Source organism: Balaenoptera borealis (genome assembly GCF_965194805.1).
Source record: "Balaenoptera borealis genome assembly, chromosome: 17".
Taxonomy (NCBI): Eukaryota; Metazoa; Chordata; class Mammalia; order Artiodactyla; family Balaenopteridae; genus Balaenoptera; species Balaenoptera borealis.
The window spans coordinates 18,398,709-18,421,590 of NC_138876.1; the positions used below are offsets into that span (position 1 = coordinate 18,398,709).

At 35.2% G+C, this 22,882-nt stretch overlaps 1 protein-coding gene across 10 annotated transcripts in view; it reads right to left on the bottom strand.

Annotated features, from left to right (window-relative positions):
* MTBP (MDM2 binding protein) overlaps positions 1–22,882 on the bottom strand; it is a 106,983-nt gene that overhangs the window by 51,793 nt on the left and 32,308 nt on the right. For 8 of the 10 annotated variants that reach the window (XM_082364280.1, XM_082364277.1, XM_082364275.1 and 5 more), the window contains exons 13-17: positions 22,049–22,156; positions 15,235–15,390; positions 10,793–10,931; positions 4,304–4,459; positions 1,442–1,537 (exon numbers count right to left, since the gene is read on the bottom strand). In XM_082364280.1, the coding sequence (XP_082220406.1) occupies positions 1,442–1,537; positions 4,304–4,459; positions 10,793–10,931; positions 15,235–15,390; positions 22,049–22,156 (655 nt within the window). The remainder of the gene's footprint in view (positions 1–1,441; positions 1,538–4,303; positions 4,460–10,792; positions 10,932–15,234; positions 15,391–22,048; positions 22,157–22,882) is intronic. The other 2 variants (XM_082364273.1, XM_082364276.1) reach the window with 1 other exon arrangement.

Below are 22,882 nucleotides of genomic sequence, written 5' to 3' on the forward strand. Positions count from 1 at the left end.
TTTTCTTTTGCCCTCTGATTTGAAATTCTTTTTCTATCAGATCAAATTCTCATGTATTCTTGCTTTTTCCTTGGAATTTCTACTTAGGTCCAGCCCCACACTGTAATTACAATAGATTTATAATAAAATTTTCTAGTAATATGATACAATTTATCTTATTCTTTAAACAAAAGAGAGGAGACTTCTTACCAGATAAATTATAGAATTATTTCATCAAAAGGTTCAAAGTTGACAAGAACTGTATTAAATGTTTACATTGATTGCAGGAGAATTAACACCTTTATAACACAGAATCTTCCCACAGAGAAACAAGGCATGTTCCCCCTAAGTAATCAACATTGCTTTTATGTCCCCTAATACATATTATTTGTAAATTTTCCCATTCTACATTTCTTACAAGAATACTTCTGATATTTATGATTTTATCTGCTATCTTGAATGGGATCATTTTCATCCTGTTAAAAACTGGACATGGCTAGTTTAGAGGAAAACTAGTGTCTTTTATATGTATTTTATAACTGGCCACCTTACAAATTCTACTATTCTAAGTCTTTCAGGTCTCTTCTCTGCAAAACAAAAAGCAAATACAAGAAAAACTTCTTTTGGTATCCGTTTTACTACATGTAACTCTTTTAAACTCTTTAGTTTTCCTTATTTTAACTGATTGGCTAGAACATACAGAAAAATGATTAAAAAGAAAAAATTGGTCAGAGCAGGTATCTTTTTCTTGCACCTGACTTTAACGAGCAGTTTAATTTTGATGCTCAAAAATAAAGTAACCAAAAATTTTTGCTTCTAGTATCAAATTTGACATTACATATTCTTTAAATAAAATAAATCTTATTTAAGCATAACAAGGAACCTAAACATTCCTAGAATGACCTGTTGTCACTAAGGTCTTGCAAATTTAACCTAAAATACATTATCTCCATCATTCCATTTCTTGTCCTGGTGAAAATGGTAGATGTGCACATGACCTCCTGAACTCCTAATACCTCTAAGCAAGAGAATCCTTTGAAATTTCATTCATCTGGTCAATTAAAATTCCATAAAAATGTACACATAATTAACATGTTGCAAATGAGAATGCATTTTATCTAACAGTTTCTGAGCAATTACAATGACCAGGGAATATTAATGTGACCAGTAGTATAAATACACATTTACAACGTAGGGACTAAAATAATTTTGACTAAAATATCTAGTAACTAATAATAGGATGTTTAAATGTAAAACTGATTAATCATCAAATAACTTTTTTCCAACAGAAGACAAATTATTTGTGTATATACTGCTTAGTTTTTTGAGGTTTTTTTGACATACTTTCTCTTTGCTTCTCTATCTCAATTTATATCATTTTATTACAGTCACTCTTCACACTCACATAAGATAAGCTACATCAACAACACACAGAAGAGTAAAGTGAAAATAAAAAACTCACTCAATTCCATGATAATGACATACTGAGGCTTTTTCAAAAGGTAAACCCCGAAGTTTCCGAGGACTAAGTTCTGGTGTCAGGACAAAAGTCTTTTCCCTGAAACAAAAAGTTTTTCATTTGTATTTAAAGTTTATTTAGTGACAAAGAGAAAGGTCAAGAAACTGTCTGAAGAAGGAAATCTGACTTCCTTCTCTATAACTGGATCTCATATGGGACAAAGAAGGAAATGAAGTGAGGTTAAGCCTATGGGTTTCGTCACTTACATTTTCTGTGTCCCAAGTTTCGGAAGTTATCGTACTACTTACTTCACAAAACTATTCTGAGAAATGGTTAAATCAAGAATAGAAAATGATTTCTAGTGGAAGTTCAAGAAACAGCATTATTCCTGAAGAATATTTTTTTCTTGGTGTAGGAAAATGTTTATGAATTTAGCTAAATTCTTTTTTCCAGGGGAATAAAGTCAAACTCCAATCTTTAGTGACAAAAGAAGTATTTACTTCCTCCTATAACCACATGGGCAATCCAGATATTTCTTTGCCTGGGAATGTAGTCATTTTGACACCTACTTTAAGAATCAGTGACCTTTTAAATATCAGAGGATAAAAAGACTAACTGCTGATTTCAGTTCTTCTTCTGAAGTAAGTTTCCAATCAGCAGGTATGTTGGAACTAATCATGTGGTGAGCTTACATAAAATATTCATGCTCTACCCCTCCACACCCAGACCTGCAGGGGTACATCAAAATCTCAGGAAGAAGGCTGCTGCAATTAGGTTAAGCTCTCCGAGTTGTTCTAATAAGTGCTCTCCTTCTCTGCCTGAGTTGGGAGGTACTGTTCTAATGAACTGAATCATGTTCCTAAAGCTCAGAACAGGTTAGATGGGAATGAGAGAATTATACAAGTGGTCTTTACACAGTTAATAGGCAGAATGAAATACTAGGGGCTTGAATTCAGAAGACTTAGAAATGGTATACATAAAAACGAGTAGATAGTAGAGTACCATGAATAAATTGGCTATCACATTTCCCCCCCCTTGGCTTTAGTAATGAAAACTGCCCACATGCCACCGAAAATTAAAAATTATCTTGAGTACTAAGATAAGCATTTGAAATTATTACATTAAAATGTAAGCTATATGCAAGTTAATGAATCCCCAAAACAAGAATTTATATTCAATGCATCCATTTAAACAGTTCTGCATAAAGTAACATGAATAAATTGCAATGATCCCAGTATTTTGATGACTAATTATTAAAGTGAATAATTTTGTAATATAGAACTCTTTAGGTACCTAGAATTTCACTTCTTTCCTTTGCCATGTTGTCTTCCATTTCTTATTTTAATCTCTCTCAGCAGCTCTATCTATTTTTGTTTAATTTTACTCACACCTTGTTCTTTCTAAAGGAAACACTGTAATACATATGTATTTTGTCAATGTTTAATATTCCTCTGGTGTATATATAGGAGTCACTCCTGTACTTTGTTTAACTTAATATTGCATTTCGGGTGGTTCCTTGCATGGGTAGACATTTAATAAAAGTTTGCAGGTCCTTGATTCATTACCATGAAAGCTCATCCTTCAACTTTAATTTTAATAGAAGATATATTTGATAATGACACAGTTCTTTACCAGCATCAAGGAATTATAGCATACCAGCAAATAAATCACTGGTAAACTACAGAAAGAATTAATAGCATCTCCCCTAGACATTGCAGCTAGGAAGACGTTCTGGTCACAAAGAGTACAACCTACATAATCAGTTTTGGCAAACCCATCTGACTCTGCCAGTTGACGCTTAATGATTTGGAAGGACAGTAATCCAATAACTAAACAGATGAAAATGTGTACATAGTTCTTCCTTTTCTTGACTCCCACAAAAAAGATTATCAATCTCTCAAAGCTATGAGAAAAAGAACATTACTCTAAAATCACACTATTTTTATGTCATTAAGATCATTAAGTCATTAAGACTCCAAATTATTAAGATCCTCATGTTTTCAAAGTTGCTCCCCATCTCTCTCTCTTTAGTGAAGACACACATGAAGGCAATATGCTCTAACATTAGTTTTGAGAAATAACTATCTTCAAATAAATCCTTTCCAAAATTAACCCTTAAATTCAATATTTGCCAAAACAAGCTTTGAAAAAGTAATCAAAATGTTCTATAATTTTTAAGGTCCTTTGGAAGGTTCTCAGAATAATGGATTAGCAAAAAGAAATTGGGGTAGTGAACAAATTATTCAAATCTCACAAGTATATGATGCCATAATTTTATCTGTAATTAAGTAAACTTCAGTAACATCCAGAATTTATTAACTAGTAACTTAGTGGAAGTTGTCTTGGAAGTCAAATTAGTTATAAATTATTCATGTAGACACTGAGTTCTTCCTTGGTAATGGCATAGTTTTGAAAGCATTTTTATTACACTTCCCCATTCTCTTCAGTTGAAAGGCTGTCCTTTTTGCTATTAGACATAACTGACAGTGTCACGGTAAGTAGTGGCAAAATCAAAACTAGAGAGTGATACAGAAAGGAGAATTTTAAAAAATTTTTGCAAGTCAAATTACAATTTTTTCTTAAAAAGTATTGCCATCTGTATACAAAGTAGAAGCTGATTTCTAAGAGAAATATGCTGAGGTTGCTTTTATTATTCCTGTTTCCCTTATATTCAATACTACAAAACAGTAGGACATTTGGCTAAGGTAAAATGTGAGGATTAAGGCCAATTGATAAATGCTGGGCTCAAACCTGTAGATTTTTGTCAAAGTGTCACAGAGCATCAATTAACTGGACAAATGAGATGCAATGTGTTTTTTAAATGATTCCTTAAAAATTAGTTGAAATTGTAAGTTTATAACTTACCCTTTTTGAATCTGTAAAGGTTGAAGATCTCCAATTGGTAATCCATCTGAGGTAAAGAATTTCAGCAATTCTTTAGCATCCAATAATGTGACTGAATCCCGTGGACCCTCTTTGTGGCCCAGTAACTGTTCAGATGAACGAGGTAATGAACCAGTTCTGAGAAAAAAATGTTATGTAGATTTATTCAAAGTGGATTAGAATTCACCATGGTCAGGAAAAGCTGCTATGAGCAGAAACCAGAAAAATACACACAAAAAAATTGAAGATCTACACATTTAAGAAAGAAAATAAAGTCATTGCAAATCACTTAGTATCAAAGTATATTTTTAAAACTCTGTAGGTCACAGTAAAACTTGCAGTTACCATGTCAACAATGCTACTACTTAACTAAAATAAACATAATTATATTCTTTATAAATGATGATTAATTATTTAGTAGCGCAAAGTCATCAATTCTATAAAATTTAAATCTAAACTCTCTTGTATGTTCCAAAACCTCACAATATTGTAAATTTTGAGGGCAGAGACTGAATGTTGCAATTATCTATGAACTTGAAAGATTAATATGAAGCACAACCATGAAATGAGATGGTAATCAGAATTTCTCCAAGGTCTCTTCTAGCCATGATTATGGCATTATGAATAAGCACTGAATCATTATTATACCTGAAATATATGCAGGACTTTATACTTTTCAAATTACTTTACATACAATATATTCTTAATACAAATTTCCTTGAAAAAAAGATAGGTCTTATCTCAAAATGAAATTAACACCTGAAAATAAGAACTTTGTAAAATTCTTATCATACTAAGCCTAAAAAACAATCATTGTTCCTACTTTTCATATAAAGACACTAACACACAATAGTGCCTTACAGACCCAGGGTGACAAGCTATTTAAAATGACAGAGTCAGAACTAGACTGACTCTGAATTAGGTACGAGTTCTACTCTATAACTCTATGAACCCAAAAAGTTCCAGAAAGTTTTAAAAACTGGAAAGAGGAAAATAGTTTCAGAGAATGCTAAAGGTTTTATCAAGCACTGAGTCACAGATCATGACATTACTCTGTCACCAAAGCAAAAATAAAATCTTTCAATACCTACACAGAATATTAATTTCCTGACTTTATATTAATTCAGCTATTTCCTGATTATTTAATCACTCAAATCAAGCATTTTTACTGATAATTTTATGATTAAAATGTTGACATTATGGCTTTAGACTTATATATATATATATTTTATTTATTTATTTATTTATTTATTTATTTTTGGCTGTGTTGGATCTTCATTGCTGCGCACAGGCTTTCTCTAGTTGCGGTGAGCGAGGGCTACTCTTCGTTGCGGTGCGCGGGCTTCTCATTATGGTGGCTTCTCTTGTTGCAGAGCACGGGCTCCAGGCACGCAGGCTTCAGTTGTTGTGGCACACGGGCTCAGTAGTTATGGCTCGCGGGCTCTAGAGCTCAGGCTCAGTAGTTGTTGCGTACGGGCTTAGTTGCTCCGTGGCATGTGGGATCTTCCCAGACCAGGGCTCGAACCCGTGTCCCCTGCATTGGCAGGTGGACTCTTAACCACTGCGCCACCAGGGAAGCCCTAGACTTATATTTCTAAACATGATGACAGTGCCTCTTTCCTCTTCCTATTCCCTTTATTTTTATTTATTTATTTATTATTCATTCTTGGCTGCACTGGGTCTTTGTTGCTGTGCGTGGGTTTTCTCCAGTTGCGGCGAGCGGGGGCTACTCTTCGTTGCAGTGCGCGGGCTTCTCATTGCAGTAGCTTCTCTTGTTGAGGAGCACGGGCTCTAGGCATGTGGGCTTCAGTAGTTGTGGCACACAGGCTCAGTAGTTGTGGCTTGCGGGCTTTAGAGCACAGGCTCAGTAGTTGTGGCGCACAGGCTTAGTTGCTCCGCGGCATGTGGGATCTTCCCGGACCAGGGCTCGAACCTGTGTCCCTTGCATTGGCAAGCGGACTCTCAACCACTGTGCCACCACGGAAGCCCTCCCTTTATTTTTAAATTGAAAATATAAATCTAATAAAAATAGTCAAACAGAAAAACACTCAAATATTTTCTCTGAACTTTATACTCCAGGAGGGCAGGAACTACATTATGAGTTTAATTTAATTTCTGTATGGCCATTCTCTAATAGTGACTCACAAAATCTTAATGAATATTACTCTCAATCATTTTATAAGCCAGTAGCAATGGGGAAATGTATACTTTGCATTTACATAGAACCCAGGACACAAGAATATCAGAGCAATTTAAAAGCCCAGTTTGTGATGAAATATACTATCAAGATATGTCTTAGGTTAAAAACAAAACAAAAAATACTGACAACTTTGTTTAGTGCTTTCAAGCTTACAAAGTATTTTTTCATACATTATCTCATTAAATTTTCACAACTTAGGAGTAGAACTGGGATTGTTATCCCCACCTTAAAGATGAGGCAACAAAGTCACACAACAGGTGACTGAGTTTGTCTAAAACCAAATTCTTATGACTTTTAAATTTCACTATGTAATGGTCCTGTATTCTCCAGCTGAACCTGCTTTAACACAAAACAAATTATGAAAATATATAACATAACTTTTGTCCCCAGCCAAGAATTTGATGGTATCTTCCCATATTTTGAAGTGTCCACAAATATTGATTGAGCATTTACTCTGCAATTATCATTGTAAGGTACTAAAAAAGGAGTTCACTGATGATAATTTACAGACTCATAATCACTGCTCTCAATTGTGTATGACTTGAAATGGGAGAAAGAAGGTGAGGAGAGTGAAAAGAGATAAATACACCAGTGTAGAATGAGATAGAGAAGGTACAATAAAATAAGTTTCATGAAAGAAGTAATAACACAGCTTTTTAACTGCATCATTTATAAAAGTCTTAAGAGAAAGGTGCTATTTGAGCTAGACTTAAACGACAAGCAAGCTTCTTCTAGTTCAAGATGGTGGATTAAACATACACATTAACCTTTCCACTAAAACAAATAAAAATCACAGTGTTGAAGCACTAGGCACTAAGTTTATAATAGGGTTGAAAAAAGGAAGAAGGAAAAACAGTGGACCAAAGAGTTCAATGAATTTCAGGAATAAACTAGAACAAGAGCCTCAACAAGAATTAGAGAGAAACCTACAAAAAAGGTAGAACATGTCTTCTTTTTTCCATCCTACAAAGCCACAGAGGGACTCTAAACTTGAGCTCGGAGCGGCAATGGGCAGAAATCAGGTGACATATTTTCAGAACTCTTCTAGAACTCTTGTTCTAGTATGACCCTCCCACACCGCATCTTAACCCCATGCTTTTACCTCCAAGTTAAAAACCGAGGCTATGAAATCCAGAACTATGTGCCTGTCCTACTGTTAGTGGTGGAGCCCCCAGAATAAAGTCCCCTTATTTTAGTTATAGGTAAAGGACCAAGGTTACCTGCCTTTTGATACCCCCGGGTGCCCTATATCTCTCCTCCCCCAGCATTAATTCAGGTGTGAGCAGGTAGGGAACAGGACTACACATATAGAGAGAAAATGTATGCAACTACCAATATAACACAGCCTAGTATTAAATTCTTAGCTATGAACAATCAAGAGCCACCAGACACTAAAGAACTACACCTAAGAGAAAAACACCAGAGGAGCAAATAAAACAGACTGAAAGGATCATTTAAGGAACAGATAAAACAAGTTAAAAGAAAATTCCAATTAATATCCTTAGAGTATCTTCTCAATTCTCATTATTAAAAGAACAGGTAGCTACGAAAAAATAGGGTAGATAACAAAAAAAGAATTATTAGGAATTTAAAAAGTGGCTGCCAAAAATTTAATAGAAAAGATGAAAGTAAAGGTCAAGGAAATATCCTAGAATGTAGAGCAGAAAAGATGAAGAGATGGATTATTGAGAGAAGAATCAAATTTGAATGAAAAATCAATCCAGAACATCTAAAATTAGTTAAAACAGATATTACAGAGAAGAAAGAAAGAAAAAAAAAACTGAAGGAAGAATACTATTAAAGAAATAATAGAAGAATATTTCCCAGAGCCATAAGGCATTGGTGGTTCAATGGTAGAATTCTCGCTTCTCCCAGAGCTGAAAAAAAGACAAAAGGCTTGAGACCAAAATAGTTCACACCATGATGGCCTCATGTAATTTCAGAACATTATGGAAAATAGAAAATTCTAAAAGTTCCAGACAGGGTAAAATACCTATTAAGGAACAAAAATCCATGTCACATCAGACTTCTCATTAAGATACAAGATCCAAGAAAATGCAGTTCTAATCTAGAATTGTATTCAAAAGAAATACCAGGATAACAGTTGTGCAGGTAGAAAGGGTCAGTCCAAATCAGAGTAGCAAGTCAGAGAGGCGCAAGAAAAATGACTTCAAGAAAAAAAAAAAATTGTCTATTGCAAATAACATAAGGTGCCAGAGGAAGAAGGATAAAAGGTGAAGAGAAGTAGGGATGTTAATTTCCTCCCCTTTCACAATGGAAAGTTAAAACACACAATCTAAAACTCACGGGTGGGTTTTCCTGGTGGCGCAGTGGTTAAGAATCCGCCTGCCAATACAGCGGACATGGGTTCGAGCCCTGGTCCGGGAGGATCCCACATGCTGCGGAGCAAATAAGCCCGTGCGCCACAGCTACTGAGCCTGCGCTCTAGAGTCTGCGTGCCGCTACTACTGAAGCCCCTGTGCCCAGAGCGCGTGCTCTGCAACAAGAGAAGCCACGACAATGAGAAGCCCGTGCACCGCAGCGAAGAGTAGCCCCTGCTCACCACAACTAGAGAAAGCCTGCGCACAGCAACAAAGACCCAATACAAACAAAAATAAAAACAAATAAATAGATATTTAGAAAAAAATAAAGAAATTCAAGTTCTTTTACGGGTAACCTGTCCTTTTCTCAATCTTCTTTCTAGATTGTCATTTTCCTCCTGACCTATAAACGTTAGAGACCTTTAGGGAATGGTCTTAAGCCCTCTTTCCTTTTTCTACATGGTCTCACCAAGTGATCTCATCCACTAGCATGTATTTAAAAAAAACCCCTTTTAATGATAACCCCAAACTGACTCCCAGATTTCTCCTCCGATCCACCTCACATGTCCACTTGCATAAGCCATAGAGCAAACTTAGCATCCTTAAAGCAGAACTCTCGATTTTTCTCCCCAAATCTGTCCTTACTCCAACTTCTCACCAATCTTCCCCAAACCATAAGTGAGAACACCACTCACATGCTGTTCAAGCCAGAAATCTAAACTGTCTTAGACGCCTCTCTTTCCCTCTCCTCCACATCCAGTCCATCACAGGAAGGGTTTTTTCCCTGCTAAGCACCAAAATATATCCCAAACTTGTTCTCCACTACTACTCTAGTTAGAAATCAAAGTTATCTCTCAGCCTACAGAAAAAGCCACCCAACTGATCTGTCTGTTCCTAGTATCCTCCTCCTACAATCTATTCGCCATGGAAGAGTAAAAGTTATTTTGCAAAATCAGATCACGTCACTCTTTGGTATAAAATCCATCAAAAGCTTACCAATGCACTTACAATATAATCCAGAGTCTGTATGAAAACCTATAAGATCCTGTGTGACTGAATGTGCTTCACCCATTTAACCATTAGGTCTCAGCTCCAGTGTAACCTCCTCAGGGAGCCGTCCCTGACCATCCACCTCATCTCCCCACGCCCACAGCAAGTAAAATTACTCTCCTTCAGTCCCTTTGTTTCATTCATTACACATAGAGTAATTTATAAGTATTACATTTACTTGTCTGGTTACTCCTCTAAGAGGAGAGCCTGACATGTAGTTGGTACTCAATAAATCTGTTGACATCTATGAACAAAATGTGGTTATAGTAAGTCACAAATGTTATAGCAAGTCATAAATGTTATCAGCAGAGGATCTAAAGATAAAAATGTGATTTGGGGGAAGTGAGTTGGAGGAGGGCGATGCAAGAGAGCCAAATTCCTTCTCTTTATTCCATTATTCTACCACTCAACAATGATGTACTGAGTGCCGACTATGTACTGAACCAAAAACAAAATAAAAATAAACTCTGCCTCTTAGAGATAGTTAATAGATACTATACAAACATAAAAATGTAAAACAGGAAGAGTTTAAAATAGCTCAAAGAAGATGAGTACTTTTACTTCATTTTACATGTTCCTGTATTGTTTAAATTTTTATTACATATTCATATACCCGTGTATATCTATGGAAGATGGTCTGGAAAGCCATCCACTAAAATGTTAACTGTGATTATGTACACCTAGAAAGTACAAGTAGAAGGTAGAAGAAAAAGAGCATTTCCTGGACACACTACTCTGTAGTGCTCTATCTATCTACCTATCTATCTATCTATCTATGGATTTATAGTAAGCATATATTTCTTTTATAATAAAACCATAAACTACTAATATCTCATAAATACAATGTAAGGATTAAGATTTAAAAAGTCATTAAAAAATACTGAGCTATTTAAATATTACCTCATTTTTTGTTTAGCTTTTTCAAAAGTTTCCAAATTTTGAAGAACATGCCTTTCTGGCCACTCCAGAGGATTGGTTTCCAGTAGACTTGAAGAAATAGGTTCCACTGGATTGGAATCTGAAGAGAAATATGCAAGTACTGAAAGGTATTAACATACTGAATTTTGCTATATAAAAATGTATGTAGATACATACATACATCGTGTGTGTGTGTGTGCACATGTGCATGTGTATAAAGGCAAATTGGATTAATTGCACAATACTTACCTCAGGCATTTATTAAGGATATCTCTGATGGCCTGAACTGTGCAAAATACCATAGAAAAGTTTTTTGGAAATGAAAAAAAAAATCAGTATTAAGCTTTATTTTACTATCTCCTCATAATAAAAGTTACGAGCTTGAATTCAGAAGATGAATTAGCACTGCAAAAACTCATATGGAATGAAAGCATAACTTTGTTATTTTTGTGAAATTAGTTCTAAATGAAAAGGAGACAACTCTGTGGAGAATATACTGGATATATTATGTGATTTCCATACTACAAAGAGGAATTATCACCAGTATCCTGAGAAATTCATATCTTTAAAAGAGATTACCGGACTTCCCTTGTGGCGCAGTGGTTAAGAATCCGCCTGCCAATGCAGGGAACACAGGTTCGAGCCCTGGTCCAGGAAGATCCCACATGCTGCAGAGCAAGTAAGCCCGTGCGCCACAACTACTGAGCCTGCGCTCTAGAGCCCGTGCGCCACAACTACTGAGCCTGTGCTCTTGAGCCCGCGAGCCACAACTACTGAGCCCACGTGCCACAACTACTGAAGCCCGTGTGCCTAGAGACTGTGCTCCGCAACAAGAGAAGCCGCCGCAATGAGAAGCCCACGCACCGCAATGAAGAGTAGCCCCACTCGCTGCAACTAGAGAAAGCCTGTGCGGAGCAACGAAAATCAAATGCAGCCAAAAAATAAATAATTAAATAAATAAATTTATATTAAAAAAAAGTGAGAATCTTTAAAAAAAAAAAGAGAGATTACCTCATTCTCAAAAATACAGTAATACCATACATAACTTATGATGTTTGCAGGTAAAGGTTACTTCAAAAATAATTCTCACTTATGTATTAGTGTAAGATGCCTTAACATACACATTTTCAAGTAAATTGCTAACGTTAAATGTTATTTTACTACTAATAAAATATTATATGTAAGGGTGTGCTTATCTTTCCAGCCAGTATGCTGCAATGAACTAACACTGAGATTGTTGATAACACTGCAATTCTCATCAAAAACATACAGGGACACCTTCCAATCTCATTATAAATTATGAGTACATCCCATCTGTTTTAACACTGGCAAAATTACTAACTGGACTACTTTTTGGATTCCAAAACTATCTGGTGTTTTAAATTGTTTGAACTATTGCACACTAATAAATTGACTGAAAATTACTGGACATTAGCTATTTGACTAACCATCAACCCTGACAAAAATACCCATTTTATACTTTGGGGTCTTACAAAGTGATAATGATTTGGTAAGAAATTTTTGAACAAAAAAGAAAAAAATAATCGTAAATGAAAACAGAAACCAACTGCATACTATTTTTCCTTTACTTATTAAACTATTTAGTCACATAGCTTAAAATATTTTTAATGCCTATACTGGACTGCCCCAACCAAACACCATCCAAATATAGCACTTCCCATTTCTTAATAAGGGTGGTGAAATACTATTTTATAGAATAATGAGCTTTATGATGAAATAATCCACTTTATAATGTTGGCATGGCTTTTCAAAAAAAGTATAAAGAAAAAAATCATTAGCAGTTCTGAACAGTTACAGGCTGTGTTCACAAAAGAATACAAGCCATGTTAAATAAAAGTTAACATTAATTATTCCTAAATATTACAATATAATTAATTATTAACTTTGACTATACAATCTACATAAATATAAGTGACACAGGCTAAATACTAAGGAATGGATAGGCAAACATTCATATGTATCATGTCTTTTGGGGAATAACTTAATAGAATTCTTACAATAAAATGAAATACAATATTTTATTTATGTGACAAGCAGGACACTGGGCCATGCTGACAACCAAAAAGCACAAAAGGAGCCTCTGAGAAACCAAATACACTGCTTCATTTTATTTATTTATTTTTAAAAAATATTTATTTATTTGGCTGCCCTGGGTCTTAGTTGCAGCATGCGGGATCTTTATTTGCTGCATGCAAACTCTTAGTTGTGGCATGTGGGATCTAGTTCCCTGACCTGGGATCGAACCCAGGCCCCCTGCATTGGGAGCACAGAGTCTTAGCCACTGGACCACTGGGGAAGTCCTACCGCTTCATTTTTAAAACAGTGTTTTACTTTACAGGAGAAACAAAGAAACGGAAGTGATACAAAAGGGAAGTAAGGACTCAAAACTGCCCTACAAAATCACAAATCACAGCAAACAAAAAGGAAAGTAACATTTCAGATAATAATATGTGGCTAATGAATACAGGCCATGATAGCCTTGCATATCAACATATGAATGAATCACCAAAAAAAGGTTGTAACTGGTAGACTGTGTTTATTAATAAGGCAAGAATTATAAACAGATACTAGAAGATTCTTATTAAAGTGTTTGAAATAAGAAAATTGTGATCTTATAGCATTATCTAGAAAAGTCATTTACGCAGTGTTTATGTGCCCCAACAGCCTCAGGTAAAGGACACTGTTTTTTGAGTTCAGATACCACATTTGGCATTATGAAAGTCTTCAGCAAGTTATGGCAATGAGTAAATAAAATGGTATGCTGACTCTCATTTGTTACACGTGCTAGAGTTTTCACAAAAAAGAAAAAAAAGAAAAAAGAAAAAAAAAAAAACAGGTCAATAACCCTAACAATTGCTAATAACTCCTAGTGTGCATGGTTGAGAATAATGGGTCAGAATATGAAATATAATTGGCCTTGCTGCTTCTTTTGCTGTAATTTGCATGTAGGTGTACAGTTGACCCTCTGTATCCACGAGTTCCGCATCCACAGATTCAAGCAACCGTGGATAAAAAATATTTGGGTGAAAAAAAATTCCAGAAAGTTCCAAAAAGCAAAACTTCAATTTGGTGTGTGCTGGCAACTATTTACATGGCATTTACATTGTATTTATAATTATTTACATTGTATTAGGTATTATAAGTGATCTAGAGATGATTTAAAGGACAGGAGTAAGGTACAGAGCTGGGATTCAGCCTCGTTAGTATTGCTCCAGAGCCCATGCTGTAACCAAGAAGCCATGCTCTCTCACTTACTGAACATATCTTGCACTTACAAGTAACCTTATATGTCTCCAACATCTTTCCGATTACTACGTACTATTTAACTTTGGTACTGATATTAACAATAGTGATAATGAAAATACAAACAACAGGTAACAATTTTTTGGCACTGATTGTGTTCTAAGTGTTTTACATGTATCAACTCAGTTAATCCTCATAATAACCCTAGTAACTGGGTAATATTATCATCCCCATTTGAAACATGAGGAAACAGAGATATGGAGAGGTTAAATAACCTGCCCAAAGACATACAGCTAACAAGTGACAAAGCTGAGATTTAAACGCTGGCAGTGTATCTCCAGAAACCTGGGCCCTTAAACACGGCACTAGATGCTGTATTTATATTTTGTTTTCCAAACAGATCATAAGCCTGTAGAAAGCCAAAGACCCAAATTTTTACTTCTTTGTGTGCCTTCATGGCATCAAACAGAAAAGGCACTCAACAAACATTATTATTAACTTGATTCTTTGGCCATTTTCTTATTAATGTACAAATAAAAATGATTCTCACAGAATAAAAACAAAAAAATTATCCTGTACTTTTAAAATGCCAGGCAATCTTCAAATGCTTCTTTGTTAGATCTTGAAAAGCTTCACTCTATTCAAATTCATCACAAGAATGGAAACCAGGAAAATAGAAAGAAATGCAAGTTAATATAGAAATTATTTCCTGCTCCCTCAGTAGAAGTTTGGTACTGTTCCTGCTATAATAAATGGCAAATGTGGAGCATCTTATTATATGTAGTTTTAACTATATTAAATTTACTGAGTAGGTTCTACTTTTTTTATCTTATGAAAACATAGCTTAATAGAAATCCATCCATTCTAGTAGCTTAGTAACAGCTGTAAGAGGAATCACCTTAAAGTGTTTCTCCCTCTGCTCAGAAACAATTATACTGAACATGCTTAAGGAAAGAAATTATCAGAGAATTTCTACTGTTTAAATGATGAAAAACACAGCTTATTATATATACATACATACCTGTATATACAAATATATATCACTATTAAAATTTATGATTTTTATTTGATTGATATATTTTATTAGTTTTAATAATAAATAACCATCATAAATGTCACACACAAAAAAGAACTCATGTTTAAAGTAACAGAAAACTTACCATTTAACATATTGGAGGTGTTGTCTGTCTTTATTAGACTTGTTTTAGGGATAATAGCATCAAAATGATCGAAAAAGCATTCCCTTGTGAGTATTAATAGACTTTTGAGTTCATCCTCAGAAAGTACTTCCGGCTGCTTTGCTAACTTCCTCCTTTCTGTAAGATAACAAATCAATATGATTAACAATATAACTGTCATTTTAAAGCCTCTCGAGCTCATCTACTAGTCTTTTATGGGAAATATTTTCAAAAGTAAAACAAATGAATCTCTCCAGCAAATCAACATTCCCAGGTAGGCCTGTTTTCAGTTTAGTCCCACTTGAAGGTAACAGTAGAATTTCCAGTTATGTGAGATAAACAGAAATAGAGTAACTTGTTAACACTAAAAGGTGACCAACGGTAAAGGCAGGTTTACGGAAGTTTTCAGGAATAACACTGCAGAGCATGAAGAACAGCCTTATGTTGGTGTTTCTGTGAAAATAAAACCTGTAAGACTTTCAGTTAAATGTGGTGGTTTGGCCATTTCCATCTATTTCTTCTCCCACCCAAAACTTAAAATCACAACAGAGGAATAAAAACTTAAAATCACAACAGCAAAAGAAGAAACAATAAATAGTGACAGGTTTCAACAAATTTTGGAAGATAAGATAATGGTGGAGTGGTAACTGAGAGTTTGCAGAGCAGAGGAAGGGTTCACTTGGGTGCCTGCAGAGGTATCAGGAAGGTCCTGAGCTAAAACAAGACTAGACACACATGGACGTATCTAGCCTCCAGCCCTCAAGCCAGATGACTCTGCTCTCATTTTTTGGGTAGAAACAGAAAAGGAGGAGTCTCAGACTGCAGAATGTCAGGAACATTAAAAGGTGGTACTGATGCTGGAGTTACAACTACGAGATTTAAATAAGAGTCTATGTCCTGAAAGGTCAGACTCCAACCCTGGGGCCAGAAAGCTAGCAGCTACAAATGCCCCACTGAAAAGATGAAAGGATTCTCCTTTTCAAAAACTGAATGCCCCCAGAGAAAAGAGCTTGATACTGACATTACAGTGGAATTAAGGATAGGAGCTCACAACCAAAATGTTGAATAGCTACTCCACCACTCTTGAAGCTTGCCAGATATTACACTAGAGTGAGACATATAAAATTTCCCACTTAGGACAGACAGAAAAAAAATCACTAGACATCTAAAGAAAGGTACTGAGGGGAGAAGGGACTCTGCATTTCCATGGTCTTATGTTTAGACGTGTAAGGACTTTGATTCAGTAATGCTTCCGGCTCCCCTTTTCCTCCCATCACTCACTGAGCTAGTCTGGAGAAGAAACTAGGCACGTTCTGATTAAACCTTTCCTCTCCAACTTTCATCTGAGCTAGCAAGTTCTTAGGATACATACTCTCTGCAATGCAGAGAGGGCCCTGCCCAGTCAGGGTTGATCTGCAGGAGCCCCGCTCTGGCTGTCATTCAGGGGCTAAATTCAATTCAGGGTATATGTAGCAGAAAACCCACCATAGATCTAAAAAGTCATAGCCTTCAATTCAGTAATTTATCTGTAATTTATCTCCATCAGTGTGTTTCTTAAGTTTATTTCTCAATTGGTTCCAAATTTGGGAGAGGAAACAGGTATTATTTACTAGGCCCCTCCAAGCTAAAAAAAAAGTCCAGGATGAAAAGGAGAGGCTAAAGCAAGCAAAAAGAGAGGGAAGGAAAGAAAGAAAGAAAGGAAGGAAGGGAGGGAGGGAGGAAGGAAGGAAGGAAGGAAGAGGGAGGGACGGAGGGAGGAAGAAATGTTAAAACTAACCATTAGTTTAACCCCAATTCATGATTTCACTGTAAAGGATGGAAAGGGAAAGGGAAGTTGATGTGGGAAAGCTAAGTATTTAGTTCCATAGTTAGGCATTAAGATAATGTCTAAAACTGGTAAATCAAGAAATAACAGCGTACATATGTTATTCATAAAGCTGGAGGAAAGGTCAAGGTAAACCAGCTGTAAGAGCTGAGGGCAGCTGCCTGTGGACAGAGCCAGAAAGAAGGGGAGAAGGCAGGGCACTGCTGTTTTCCATTTTAGGTTTTTCAATAGCATTTGAAATTTTTAACTATACCCATGTACTACCTTTATAAAAATATTTCATTTTTAAAACACTTCTGAACTAATAACATTTTCTTCTGTAATAAAATAGTGAACTATAAATTCATAGAGAATTCAATTCAACAAATATTTATTGAGTATGTACTGTCTGCAAAGCACTGTGCTGTGCCCTTAGATACAGAGGATTGAAGCATATTCCATCACACTGTGTGAGGCTGGCACATAGACAATACAAGGGAACAGCTGGACGCCTCTGTAAAATCCCACCTCGCCAACCTGGATGTTGCCAGGCTCAATCCAGTTCTGATCCAAAATAAGTAACACATGATTTCTGCAGTCAAGAACATTAGTAATGGTAAAGTAAGAGTTGTAATATATGCTGCTTTCATTACCTTTTCTTAGTGAAGATGAAGCTTCAATTGAAGCTTTTTATTTTCTTACCATCTTCTGGGAGCCGTCTAAAATGAAAAGTTGTCAATGATTTGCTTTCATCTGAAAGATGCACGATAAGTAATGTGCTACAGAAATTAGCCCCACATTTTTATTAATGCTAAAAATATACTTAAATAATGAACCTGACCTATGCTTATTAAAACTGTCAATTATATTACAATAACGGGCAATCTGAAGAGCAGGATATGACTTCCTATTGACCTTGATGACTGAGCAATAGAGAGAGAAAACAGATAAGGTTTAATAGGGTTAGGAGCAGGATAATTTACCTAGGTGAAAAATAATCTCTACACAAGTGAGTTTGCAACACAAGTGGCAGATAAAGATTTGGGAGAAAAATACTGGACTAAAGTCTAAAAATGAATTAGCAAAAGAATGCTGTTCCTAAGAATGCTAGTAATAACTCAGGACTTACCTAAGAAAAATAGAGTGTAAAATATCTAAAAGTATCAGCAGATTGACCACCAATCAGGGCTGCACTGGGTTCTATAAATTTAAAAAAGATGTGGGGAACTCAGAGTAGTGACCAAAATCCTGGAGCAAAATGACGATACTGCTATTTTGGTATTTGTTTTGTATCACACTGAACCGTTTTTTATTTAAAAATTGTTCAGCATTCTTAAACCTTTTCTTTAAAAATCAGTGAAACAAGATACTTAATATTTCTAAATACAAAATTTATAAATTACAAAGATCAGGTAAAACATAAACTATAAAATTTATATATCATTCTAAATGTTCATATCTAAATATCTATACATCTATATCTAGATATAGTATGGAGGTTCCTTAGAAAACTAAAAATAGAGTTATCATATGATCTAGCAATCCCACTCCTGGGCATATATTCAGAGGAAAACAATTTGAAAAGACACATAGACCCCAATGTTCATTGCAGCACTATTACAATAGCCAGGACATGGAATCAACCTGAATGTCCATCAACAGAGGAATGGATAAAGAAGATGTGGTACATATACAATGGAATATTACTCAGCCATAAAAAGGAACGAAATTGGGTTATCTGTAGAGACATGGATGGACCTAGAGACTGTCATACAGAATGAAGTAAGTCAGAAAGAGAAAAACAAATATCGTATTTTAATGCATACATGTGGAATCTGAAAAAATTGGTATAGACGATCTTATTTACAAAGCAGAAATAGTGACACAGACGAAGAGAACAAACGTATGGATACCAAGGGGGAAGTGTGGGGGGATGAATTGGGAGATTGGGATTGACATATATACACTATTGATACTATGTATAAAACAGATAACTAATGAGAACCTACTGTACAGCACAGGGAACTCTACTCAATGTTCTGTGGTGACCTAAATGAGAAAGAAATCCAAAAAAGAGGGTATATATGTATACATATAGCTGATTCACTTTGCTGTACAGTATAAACTAACACAACATTGTAAAGCAACTATACTACAATAAAAAATATAAACAAATAAATAAATAAAAATTAGATACAAGTTTTAAGAATAAAATTAATAAAAATAAATTATTCTAAAAAATTAAACCCTAACAGAAATTTTATTTGATTTTTGTGTTATTTTAAAAAACAGAGTACCTCATTAATGTGAGTAAATTTTCATGCAAATTTTTCCAGTTGCTTGTTCTGATTCAGTATACTCAGATAAATATTGGGGGAGATAAGAATAAGTTTACTCCATGTCTTATTGATAATTTTGAAAAAAATTTTGAACAACTTTTTGTTTTCTAGCAAAGACTACAATCTGTATTGATACTGAAATGTTAATTTTTTTCCCAAAGAAAACTGTTCCTATTATATCAGTTTTCATCATGTATAAATTAACTGTATCGATTTAAGTACTTTTATATTTATATTCACTTCTTTGAAAATCACTGAAATAGACACTAAGATAGTCTTACATTGGAAACTTCATTTTGTTGTCATTCTCCTCTGTCTTTAGAGATACATGAAATCTGAACTGTGAAGGGTAAGGAAGAGAGGTGAAGATGAAAGAGAGGGGAGATGTTGAAGGAACTTAGTTTAAAGAGCTGCCAGATGCTTATGGCAAAGAATCAAAGCCTAAAGAGGGGTTTAGCAGGGCTAGAACAAAGTCAAGAAGTAAATAACACTAAGCTAGCAGATGTTAGAAATAAATAAAGGAGTTTTATCCACAAAAATACTAGTATTTCAGCATTTTTTTTCTTTTTTTTTCTTTTTAATTGAAGTATAATTGATTTACACTGTTGTGTTAGTTTCAGGTGTACAGCAAAGTGATTCAGATATATATATATATATATTCTTTTTCAGATTCTTTTCCATTATAGGTTATTACAAGGTACTGAATATAGTTCCCTGTGCTCTACAGCAGGGCCTTGTTGTTTACCTGTTTTATGTAGCGTAGTCTATATTTGCTAACCCACGCTCCTAACTTATCCACCCCCCACTGCCTCCACCTCCCGCCCCACGGTCTTCTTTGGTAACCAACCGTAAGTTTGTCTTTCTGTTTTGGAAATAAGTTCAGTTGTATCATTCTTTTAGATTCCACATGTAAGTGATATCATAAGGTATTTATCTTTCCCTGTCTGACTTACTTCACTTAGTGTGATAATCTCTAGGTCCATCCATATTGCTGCAAATGGCGTTATTTCATTCTTTTTTATTGTTGAGTAATATTCCACATTCTCTTTATCCATTCATCTGCTGATGGACATTTAGGTTGCTTCCATGTCTTGGCTATTGCATATAGTGCTGCTATGAACGTTAGGGTACATGTATCTTTTTTTTTTTTTCTTATTCTAGTAAAATAGCTTTACAGTGTTGTGTTAGTTTCTGCTGTACAACGAAGTGAATCAGTTATATGTATACCTATATCCCCTCCCTCTTGGACCTCCCTCCCGCCCTTCAGTTTCCACCTTTTCCAGATATATGCTCAAGAGTCAGATTGCTGGATCATATGGTAACTTTATTTTTACTTTTTTTCCCTTGGGTTAATATGTAGTACCTTTCATTGAAACTAATTTGCCTTTCCTAATTATATTTTCCTTGAGCTAATATTATTTTCATAGTTAAAAAAAAGTGGTTCAAGGAGTTTAAGACTACACAATTACCTTTGTACAACTGAAAAAGTAGATAATTCTTACATGAATAATCAAGACCAAGTATTCTAAAATTATTTTCCATTGAATAAAACAAAATACTGAATCCAAGGTATTTTTTAAATGCTTTTAAAGAAAAGAGTGATATTCCTCATTTTATAATGTATCTACTTAATAATCATTTTTTCTATATGCAACTAATGAGGCCTCACAATTTGAATTAGTTTCTTAGAAATTCTATATCAATTAGCTTAAAATAAGTCCATATTAGGTACTAATGAACGATTATTTATAAAAACAATGTTAAGACTGATAACCAAGTTAACATATAGTAATAGAGGAAAAACCTTAAATAACGACCCTTAAAAAAGTGTCAGTTTCTTGAATAAAGAAAAATCCATAATGCCAGCTTCACTCAGTATGTGAAATGTGCTTAGTTATGATTAAAGTCTAAGAATCAATGCTCACATTAACATACTAATTTCTCTAGATTTGTATTTTCTTCTACTTGCAGTCTCTATCCTCCTGTATAGCCAAAAAGATATAAAGAGAAATTTTGTAAAAATGACCAAATTAACCAGAATAATAAAACTTAGGTATCTTTTCTAGCATACAGTTAAAAATAATGAGAAACAAAATTTTCCTGGACAAATATTATAAATGTTAAAAGCAAGGTACAATAGCAATATACTGAATCTGGTGGGAAAAAAGTTACAGACCTTTTCTACCCTACATCACCTCTATCAAGAATAGCTTTCCAGGGACTTCCCTGGTGGTGCAGTGGTTACGACTCCACACTCCCAATGCAGGGGGCCCAGGTTCGATCCCTGGCCGGGCAACTAGATTCCCGCATGCATGCCGCAACTAAGAGTCCGCATGCCACAACTAAGGAGGCTGCATGCTGCAACTAAGGAGCCTACGTGCTGCAACTAAGGAACCCACGTGCCACAACTAAGGAGCCGGCAAGCCGCAACTAAGGAGCCCGCCTGCTGCAACTAAGACCCAGTGTAACCAAAATAAATAAATAAATTTTTTTTAAAAGTGAATCTTTTTTTTTTAAAAAAAGAATAGTTCTACAAATGAATATCACATCTAAAAGACAAAGTGTATAAGAAAAAGTGACAAAATAACAATGCCTTAGGTCTAAACAAGTCAATATTCCTATACCAGAATCAAATGCACAAATCATTACTTACTCAGACATTCTTTCAAAGCCAAAGCCTGAACATTAGCTAACTGTTTCTCTCTCTGTATAAGTTGCTCCCCAGAGAAATTTGGAAGTGACAAGAGGTCAAGAGGAAAGCCTGAAAAACAGAAAAAAGTCAGTATTAAAGATGATTTGTAACAAAAATTAATAGTCAGTTCTCAAGAAATGTGTTATAACATAATTAAAATTCAATTACTCATCTTTCTTGACCTTGCATATTTCAAAGTAAATAATAATAATTGAGCAGCAGAAAATAAGTGTACTAAATTATTTTGCATTTTAAACTTTGACCTGCTTCTTAAATTGAGAGAATTTAGGTAGCACAATAGAATTCCTTCCACCACCTTTTCTTCTACCTGCTTGGCTATTGAAACTCTTACACAAAACACGGACAGAGTATGGGAGCTGGTCTCCAAAGATGGCCTCCCAGTGAATCACACTTCCTGCCACTCATTCGCCGCGCAGTCCTTCCACAGTGAATCTAGGTTGGCCTCACGTAACTAATAAGGTGTGGCAAAAGTGACAATGAATGGCTAGGTCACAGGAAGTCTTATAGCTTCTTAGAACAACTGCTCTAAGAGCAGTTGGCAACCATAGAAGAAATCAGACTCCTCAGAGACCACGATGCTGTGAGGAAGCCCATGCTGGCCAGGAGGGCAGGACACGTGAAGAGGAAGTCAGCTCGCATCTGTTCCAGCCATCCTAACCCAGGCACCACGCATGTGGGTAAAGAGCCATCTTACACACCGAGCCCTGTTAAGTCTTCAAAATGATTGAAGCCCCAGCTGTGTGTGACTGCAGTCATATGTGGGTCTTCAAAACA